General features: G+C 56.2%; 1 protein-coding gene across 1 annotated transcript in view; it reads right to left on the bottom strand.

Moving 5' to 3' along the window:
• Nucleotides 1–860: 860 nt before the first annotated feature.
• LOC145339312 (equilibrative nucleoside transporter 1-like) overlaps nucleotides 861–10547 on the bottom strand; it is an 82786-nt gene continuing 73099 nt past the window's right edge. Inside the window, exon 11 of the mRNA XM_080183738.1 lies at nucleotides 861–1253. Within this exon, the coding sequence (XP_080039864.1) occupies nucleotides 1142–1253 (112 nt within the window). The 3' untranslated portion in view covers nucleotides 861–1141. The remainder of the gene's footprint in view (nucleotides 1254–10547) is intronic.

Below are 10547 nucleotides of genomic sequence, written 5' to 3'. Positions count from 1 at the left end.
AGACAACTCCAGCCACAGGGTGGTGGTGGGTAGGGCTGTTTGGCAGGGCTTGTTCTTTGGACAGTGCCCAGGTAATGGGACCCACCAGTCACCAATACTCACCCAGGAAGAGAGCAGGTGGGGTGGCAGGAGGGAGGGGGTCGTCCTCTATCTCCAGAACACTGCCTTCTGATGGTCTTTCCTTTCATCTTCTACCTTCTCAAGGGGCAATTAGGGATGGACAATCGATGTTGGTCTTGCCAGCAGCATAGAATTAGAGAATATATGGTGACTGGGCATGCTGCAGCAGTGGGCACTGTGCCAGTGTAAGAATGGTACTGACACTGACCATCACAGGAGACCAGACATCCCTCCCTCCACCCCCCGGGCCAAGCTCCAGAGGGGTTCACTTGGAGCCTGCTCTGAGCAGCTCGGGGTCCTGGGTCCCAGCACTGTCCAGAGCTGCTTCATTTCATATCCCTTCACCTCTCCCCTCATAAACCCTTCAGACTGCAGTGGAGGAGGAGGGTCCAGTGGGGTGAGGGGCAGCAGAGAAACGAGGCAGACACACTTCAAATCTGCAGCTCCCAGGCCCACTCCATGGGAGTGGAGTTTGGGGGAAAAGTTCAAAGGGAGTGAGTGAAGGAGGGAGAATGAACAGAGAGTTAAAAAGAGAGGAGTGTGGGAGCGAGTGAAGGAGAATGGGGGGTGGAGAAGGGAGGGAGTATACGAATGGTGAGGAGGACTAAGGAAGGAGTAGGGAGGGAGGGGGACTGAGTGAGTGAATGGTGAAGGGAAGGATGAGGAGGAAGGGATAATGAGGCATGAGTAGTGAGTAAGGAGGGAGGGAGGGAGGGTGGGGTGGTGAGGAGGGAGTAGCTGTGGGAATGGAGCAAGGGTGGTGAGGGAGGGTACTGAGGATGGAGGGCGGAAGGTGCTGAGGACGGAGAGAGGGAGGGTGGTGAGGAGGGAGGGAGGGAGCTGTGAGAGGGAGGGAGAGGGGGAGGGATTTGCCCTCAGCCTATCTCCGAAGCAAGGCACACTCAATAAAGGCAGCTGATTGGAGCAGATAGAATGACTAATCACACACAGAGTATAGAACAGGATGTCAGCGCACAGAACTCGACTTCCTGAATCCCAGATCTCCAGAGCTGAGCCTCGATCAGAGCAGCCCCCGGAACAAGAACGATAGACAGGCTCCAAGCGCCAGGCCCAGGGACAGGAAGAAGGACATGACAGCTCCAGCTGTCTCTGCATCCTTCGCAATCACATTCCTGTCAGGGAATGGGACAAATCAGTAACAGTCCCATCCATAGTCACACACCCCTCCCCGATCCGTAAAAACCCCAGGTCAATCACACACCCCTCCCCGATCCGTAAAAACCCCAGGTCAATCACACACCCCTCCCCGATCCATAAAAACCCCAGGTCACTCACACACCCCTCCCCGATCCATAAAAACCCCAGGTCACTCACACACCCCTCCCCGATCCATAAAAACCCCAGGTCACTCACACACCCCTCCCCGATCCATACAGAACCCCAGGTCAATCACACACCCCTCCCCGATCCATAAAAACCCCAGGTCAATCACACACCCCTCCCCGATCCATAAAAACCCCAGGTCAATCACACACCCCTCCCCGATCCATACAGAACCCCAGGTCAATCACACACCCCTCCCCGATCCATAAAAACCCCAGGTCACTCACACACCCCTCCCCGATCCATACAGAACCCCAGGTCAATCACACACCCCTCCCCGATCCATACAGAACCCCAGGTCACTCACACACCCCTCCCCGATCCATACAGAACCCCAGGTCAATCACACACCCCTCCCCGATCCATAAAAACCCCAGGTCACTCACACACCCCTCCCCGATCCATAAAAACCCCAGGTCAATCACACACCCCTCCCCGATCCATACAGAACCCCAGGTCACTCACACACCCCTCCCCGATCCATAAAAACCCCAGGTCACTCACACACCCCTCCCCGATCCATAAAAACCCCAGGTCACTCACACACCCCTCCCCGATCCATAAAAACCCCAGGTCAATCACACACCCCTCCCCGATCCATAAAAACCCCAGGTCACTCACACACCCCTCCCCGATCCATAAAAACCCCAGGTCAATCACACACCCCTCCCCGATCCATAAAAACCCCAGGTCACTCACACACCCCTCCCCGATCCATAAAAACCCCAGGTCACTCACACACCCCTCCCCGATCCATACAGAACCCCAGGTCACTCACACACCCCTCCCCGATCCATAAAAACCCCAGGTCAATCACACACCCCTCCCCGATCCATAAAAACCCCAGGTCACTCACACACCCCTCCCCGATCCATAAAAACCCCAGGTCAATCACACACCCCTCCCCGATCCATAAAAACCCCAGGTCACTCACACACCCCTCCCCGATCCATAAAAACCCCAGGTCACTCACACACCCCTCCCCGATCCATACAGAACCCCAGGTCACTCACACACCCCTCCCCGATCCATAAAAACCCCAGGTCAATCACACACCCCTCCCCGATCCATACAGAACCCCAGGTCACTCACACACCCCTCCCCGATCCATAAAAACCCCAGGTCAATCACACACCCCTCCCCGATCCATACAGAACCCCAGGTCACTCACACACCCCTCCCCGATCCATAAAAACCCCAGGTCACTCACACACCCCTCCCCGATCCATACAGAACCCCAGGTCACTCACACACCCCTCCCCGATCCATAAAAACCCCAGGTCAATCACACACCCCTCCCCGATCCATAAAAACCCCAGGTCACTCACACACCCCTCCCCGATCCATAAAAACCCCAGGTCACTCACACACCCCTCCCCAATCCATAGAGAACCCCAGGTCACTCACACACCCCTCCCCGATCCATAAAAACCCCAGGTCACTCACACACCCCTCCCCGATCCATAAAAACCCCAGGTCAATCACACACCCCTCCCCGATCCATAAAAACCCCAGGTCACTCACACACCCCTCCCCGATCCATACAGAACCCCAGGTCAATCACACACCCCTCCCCGATCCATAAAAACCCCAGGTCAATCACACACCCCTCCCCGATCCATAAAAACCCCAGGTCACTCACACACCCCTCCCCGATCCATAAAAACCCCAGGTCAATCACACACCCCTCCCCGATCCATAAAAACCCCAGGTCAATCACACACCCCTCCCCGATCCATAAAAACCCCAGGTCACTCACACACCCCTCCCCGATCCATAAAAACCCCAGGTCACTCACACACCCCTCCCCGATCCATAAAAACCCCAGGTCAATCACACACCCCTCCCCGATCCATACAGAACCCCAGGTCAATCACACACCCCTCCCCGATCCATAAAAACCCCAGGTCAATCACACACCCCTCCCCGATCCATACAGAACCCCAGGTCAATCACACACCCCTCCCCGATCCATAAAAACCCCAGGTCAATCACACACCCCTCCCCAATCCATAAAAACCCCAGGTCACTCACACACCCCTCCCCGATCCATAAAAACCCCAGGTCAATCACACACCCCTCCCCGATCCATAAAAACCCCAGGTCACTCACACACCCCTCCCCGATCCATACAGAACCCCAGGTCACTCACACACCCCTCCCCGATCCATAAAAACCCCAGGTCAATCACACACCCCTCCCCGATCCATACAGAACCCCAGGTCAATCACACACCCCTCCCCGATCCATAAAAACCCCAGGTCAATCACACACCCCTCCCCGATCCATACAGAACCCCAGGTCAATCACACACCCCTCCCCGATCCATACAGAACCCCAGGTCAATCACACACCCCTCCCCGATCCATAAAAACCCCAGGTCAATCACACACCCCTCCCCGATCCATAAAAACCCCAGGTCAATCACACACCCCTCCCCGATCCATAAAAACCCCAGGTCAATCACACACCCCTCCCCGATCCATAAAAACCCCAGGTCAATCACACACCCCTCCCCGATCCATAAAAACCCCAGGTCACTCACACACCCCTCCCCGATCCATAAAAACCCCAGGTCAATCACACACCCCTCCCCGATCCATACAGAACCCCAGGTCAATCACACACCCCTCCCCGATCCATACAGAACCCCAGGTCACTCACACACCCCTCCCCGATCCATAAAAACCCCAGGTCAATCACACACCCCTCCCCGATCCATAAAAACCCCAGGTCACTCACACACCCCTCCCCGATCCATAAAAACCCCAGGTCACTCACACACCCCTCCCCGATCCATAAAAACCCCAGGTCAATCACACACCCCTCCCCGATCCATAAAAACCCCAGGTCACTCACACACCCCTCCCCGATCCATAAAAACCCCAGGTCACTCACACACCCCTCCCCGATCCATAAAAACCCCAGGTCAATCACACACCCCTCCCCGATCCATAAAAACCCCAGGTCACTCACACACCCCTCCCCGATCCATAAAAACCCCAGGTCACTCACACACCCCTCCCCGATCCATAAAAACCCCAGGTCACTCACACACCCCTCCCCGATCCATAAAAACCCCAGGTCACTCACACACCCCTCCCCGATCCATACAGAACCCCAGGTCACTCACACACCCCTCCCCGATCCATAAAAACCCCAGGTCAATCACACACCCCTCCCCGATCCATACAGAACCCCAGGTCAATCACACACCCCTCCCCGATCCATACAGAACCCCAGGTCACTCACACACCCCTCCCCGATCCATAAAAACCCCAGGTCAATCACACACCCCTCCCCGATCCATACAGAACCCCAGGTCACTCACACACCCCTCCCCGATCCATACAGAACCCCAGGTCAATCACACACCCCTCCCCGATCCATAAAAACCCCAGGTCACTCACACACCCCTCCCCGATCCATAAAAACCCCAGGTCAATCACACACCCCTCCCCGATCCATACAGAACCCCAGGTCACTCACACACCCCTCCCCGAACCATACAGAACCCCAGGTCAATCACACACCCCTCCCCGATCCATAAAAACCCCAGGTCACTCACACACCCCTCCCCGATCCATAAAAACCCCAGGTCAATCACACACCCCTCCCCGATCCATAAAAACCCCAGGTCACTCACACACCCCTCCCCGATCCATAAAAACCCCAGGTCAATCACACACCCCTCCCCGATCCATAAAAACCCCAGGTCACTCACACACCCCTCCCCGATCCATACAGAACCCCAGGTCAATCACACACCCCTCCCCGATCCATAAAAACCCCAGGTCAATCACACACCCCTCCCCGATCCATAAAAACCCCAGGTCACTCACACACCCCTCCCCGATCCATAAAAACCCCAGGTCAATCACACACCCCTCCCCAATCCATACAGAACCCCAGGTCAATCACACACCCCTCCCCGATCCATACAGAACCCCAGGTCAATCACACACCCCTCCCCGATCCATACAGAACCCCAGGTCACTCACACACCCCTCCCCGATCCATACAGAACCCCAGGTCAATCACACACCCCTCCCCGATCCATACAGAACCCCAGGTCCATCACACACCCCTCCCCGATCCATAAAAACCCAAGGTCAATCACACACCCCTCCCCGATCCATACATAACCCCAGGTCACTCACACACCCCTCCCCGATCCATACAGAACCCCAGGTCAATCACACACCCCTCCCCGATCCATACAGAACCCCAGGTCAATCACACACCCCTCCCCGATCCATACAGAACCCCAGGTCAATCACACACCCCTCCCCGATCCATAAAAACCCCAGGTCACTCACACACCCCTCCCCGATCCATAAAAACCCCAGGTCACTCACACACCCCTCCCCGATCCATAAAAACCCCAGGTCAATCACACACCCCTCCCCGATCCATAAAAACCCCAGGTCACTCACACACCCCTCCCCGATCCATAAAAACCCCAGGTCAATCACACACCCCTCCCCGATCCATACAGAACCCCAGGTCACTCACACACCCCTCCCCGATCCATAAAAACCCCAGGTCACTCACACACCCCTCCCCGATCCATAAAAACCCCAGGTCACTCACACACCCCTCCCCGATCCATAAAAACCCCAGGTCAATCACACACCCCTCCCCGATCCATAAAAACCCCAGGTCACTCACACACCCCTCCCCGATCCATACAGAACCCCAGGTCAATCACACACCCCTCCCCGATCCATAAAAACCCCAGGTCAATCACACACCCCTCCCCGATCCATAAAAACCCCAGGTCAATCACACACCCCTCCCCGATCCATAAAAACCCCAGGTCAATCACACACCCCTCCCCGATCCATACAGAACCCCAGGTCAATCACACACCCCTCCCCGATCCATAAAAACCCCAGGTCAATCACACACCCCTCCCCGATCCATACAGAACCCCAGGTCACTCACACACCCCTCCCCGATCCATAAAAACCCCAGGTCACTCACACACCCCTCCCCGATCCATAAAAACCCCAGGTCAATCACACACCCCTCCCCGATCCATACAGAACCCCAGGTCACTCACACACCCCTCCCCGATCCATAAAAACCCCAGGTCAATCACACACCCCTCCCCGATCCATAAAAACCCCAGGTCACTCACACACCCCTCCCCGATCCATAAAAACCCCAGGTCACTCACACACCCCTCCCCGATCCATAAAAACCCCAGGTCACTCACACACCCCTCCCCGATCCATACAGAACCCCAGGTCAATCACACACCCCTCCCCGATCCATAAAAACCCCAGGTCAATCACACACCCCTCCCCGATCCATAAAAACCCCAGGTCACTCACACACCCCTCCCCGATCCATAAAAACCCCAGGTCACTCACACACCCCTCCCCGATCCATACAGAACCCCAGGTCAATCACACACCCCTCCCCGATCCATAAAAACCCCAGGTCAATCACACACCCCTCCCCGATCCATAAAAACCCCAGGTCACTCACACACCCCTCCCCGATCCATAAAAACCCCAGGTCACTCACACACCCCTCCCCGATCCATAAAAACCCCAGGTCAATCACACACCCCTCCCCGATCCATAAAAACCCCAGGTCACTCACACACCCCTCCCCGATCCATAAAAACCCCAGGTCACTCACACACCCCTCCCCGATCCATAAAAACCCCAGGTCACTCACACACCCCTCCCCGATCCATACAGAACCCCAGGTCAATCACACACCCCTCCCCGATCCATACAGAACCCCAGGTCAATCACACACCCCTCCCCGATCCATAAAAACCCCAGGTCACTCACACACCCCTCCCCGATCCATACAGAACCCCAGGTCAATCACACACCCCTCCCCGATCCATACAAACCCCAGGTCAATCACACACCCCTCCCCGATCCATAAAAACCCCAGGTCAATCACACACCCCTCCCCGATCCATACAGAACCCCAGGTCACTCACACACCCCTCCCCGATCCATACAGAACCCCAGGTCAATCACACACCCCTCCCCGATCCATAAAAACCCCAGGTCAATCACACACCCCTCCCCGATCCATACAGAACCCCAGGTCAATCACACACCCCTCCCCGATCCATACATAACCCCAGGTCAATCACACACCCCTCCCCGATCCATACAGAACCCCAGGTCAATCACACACCCCTCCCCGATCCACACATAACCCCAGGTCAATCACACACCCCTCCCCGATCCATACAGAACCCCAGGTCACTCACACACCCCTCCCCGATCCATACAGAACCCCAGGTCAATCACACACCCCTCCCCGATCCATACAGAACCCCAGGTCAATCACACACCCCTCCCCGATCCATACAGAACCCCAGGTCAATCACACACCCCTCCCCGATCCATACAGAACCCCAGGTCAATCACACACCCGTCCCCGATCCATACATAACCCCAGGTCAATCACACACCCCTCCCCGATCCATAAAAACCCCAGGTCACTCACACACCCCTCCCCGATCCATAAAAACCCCAGGTCAATCACACACCCCTCCCCGATCCATGAAAACCCCAGGTCACTCACACACCCCTCCCCGATCCATACAGAACCCCAGGTCAATCACACACCCCTCCCCGATCCATAAAAACCCCAGGTCAATCACACACCCCTCCCCGATCCATAAAAACCCCAGGTCACTCACACACCCCTCCCCGATCCATAAAAACCCCAGGTCAATCACACACCCCTCCCCGATCCATAAAAACCCCAGGTCACTCACACACCCCTCCCCGATCCATACAGAACCCAGGTCAATCACACACCCCTCCCCGATCCATAAAAACCCCAGGTCAATCACACACCCTCCCCGATCCATAAAAACCCCAGGTCACTCACACACCCCTCCCCCGATCCATAAAAACCCCAGGTCAATCACACACCCCTCCCCAATCCATACAGAACCCCAGGTCAATCACACACCCCTCCCCGATCCATACAGAACCCCAGGTCAATCACACACCCCTCCCCGATCCATACAGAACCCCAGGTCACTCACACACCCCTCCCCGATCCATACAGAACCCCAGGTCAATCACACACCCCTCCCCGATCCATACAGAACCCCAGGTCCATCACACACCCCTCCCCGATCCATACATAACCCCAGGTCACTCACACACCCCTCCCCGATCCATACAGAACCCCAGGTCAATCACACACCCCTCCCCGATCCATACAGAACCCCAGGTCAATCACACACCCCTCCCCGATCCATACAGAACCCCAGGTCAATCACACACCCCTCCCCGATCCATAAAAACCCCAGGTCACTCACACACCCCTCCCCGATCCATAAAAACCCCAGGTCACTCACACACCCCTCCCCGATCCATAAAACCCCAGGTCAATCACACACCCCTCCCGATCCATAAAAACCCCAGGTCACTCACACACCCCTCCCCGATCCATAAAAACCCCAGGTCAATCACACACCCCTCCCCGATCCATACAGAACCCCAGGTCACTCACACACCCCTCCCCGATCCATAAAAACCCCAGGTCACTCACACACCCCTCCCCGATCCATAAAAACCCCAGGTCACTCACACACCCCTCCCCGATCCATAAAAACCCCAGGTCAATCACACACCCCTCCCCGATCCATAAAAACCCAGGTCACTCACACACCCCTCCCCGATCCATACAGAACCCCCAGGTCAATCACACACCCCTCCCCGATCCATAAAAACCCCAGGTCAATCACACACCCCTCCCCGATCCATAAAAACCCCAGGTCAATCACACACCCCTCCCCGATCCATAAAAACCCCAGGTCAATCACACACCCCTCCCCGATCCATAAAAACCCCAGGTCAATCACACACCCCTCCCCGATCCATACAGAACCCCAGGTCACTCACACACCCCTCCCCGATCCATAAAAACCCCAGGTCACTCACACACCCCTCCCCGATCCATAAAAACCCCAGGTCAATCACACACCCCTCCCCGATCCATACAGAACCCCAGGTCACTCAACACCCCTCCCCGATCCATAAAACCCCAGGTCAATCACACACCCCTCCCCGATCCATAAAAACCCCAGGTCACTCACACACCCCTCCCCGATCCATAAAAACCCCAGGTCACTCACACACCCCTCCCCGATCCATAAAAACCCCAGGTCACTCACACACCCCTCCCGATCCATACAGAACCCCAGGTCAATCACACACCCCTCCCCGATCCATAAAAACCCCAGGTCAATCACACACCCCTCCCCGATCCATAAAAACCCCAGGTCACTCACACACCCCTCCCCGATCCATAAAAACCCCAGGTCACTCACACACCCCTCCCCGATCCATACAGAACCCCAGGTCAATCACACACCCCTCCCCGATCCATAAAAACCCCAGGTCAATCACACACCCCTCCCCGATCCATAAAAACCCCAGGTCACTCACACACCCCTCCCCGATCCATAAAAACCCCAGGTCACTCACACACCCCTCCCCGATCCATAAAAACCCCAGGTCAATCACACACCCCTCCCCGATCCATAAAAACCCCAGGTCACTCACACACCCCTCCCCGATCCATAAAAACCCCAGGTCACTCACACACCCCTCCCCCGATCCATAAAAACCCCAGGTCACTCACACACCCCTCCCCGATCCATACAGAACCCCAGGTCAATCACACACCCCTCCCCGATCCATACAGAACCCCAGGTCAATCACACACCCCTCCCCGATCCATAAAAACCCCAGGTCACTCACACACCCCTCCCCGATCCATACAGAACCCCAGGTCAATCACACACCCCTCCCCGATCCAAAAACCCCAGGTCAATCACACACCCCTCCCCGATCCATAAAAACCCCAGGTCAATCACACACCCCTCCCCGATCCATACAGAACCCCAGGTCACTCACACACCCCTCCCCGATCCATACAGAACCCCAGGTCAATCACACACCCCTCCCCGATCCATAAAAACCCCAGGTCAATCACACACCCCTCCCCGATCCATAGAGAACCCCAGGTCAATCACACACCCCTCCCCGATCCATACATAACCCCAGGTCAATCACACACCC

The sequence above is a fragment of the Carcharhinus amblyrhynchos genome, unplaced genomic scaffold (assembly GCF_965287045.1).
Source record: "Carcharhinus amblyrhynchos unplaced genomic scaffold, sCarAmb.v2.hapA scaffold_398, whole genome shotgun sequence".
In the NCBI taxonomy this organism is placed as follows: Eukaryota; Metazoa; Chordata; class Chondrichthyes; order Carcharhiniformes; family Carcharhinidae; genus Carcharhinus; species Carcharhinus amblyrhynchos.
This window is presented reverse-complemented; position numbering and strand designations above follow the sequence as displayed.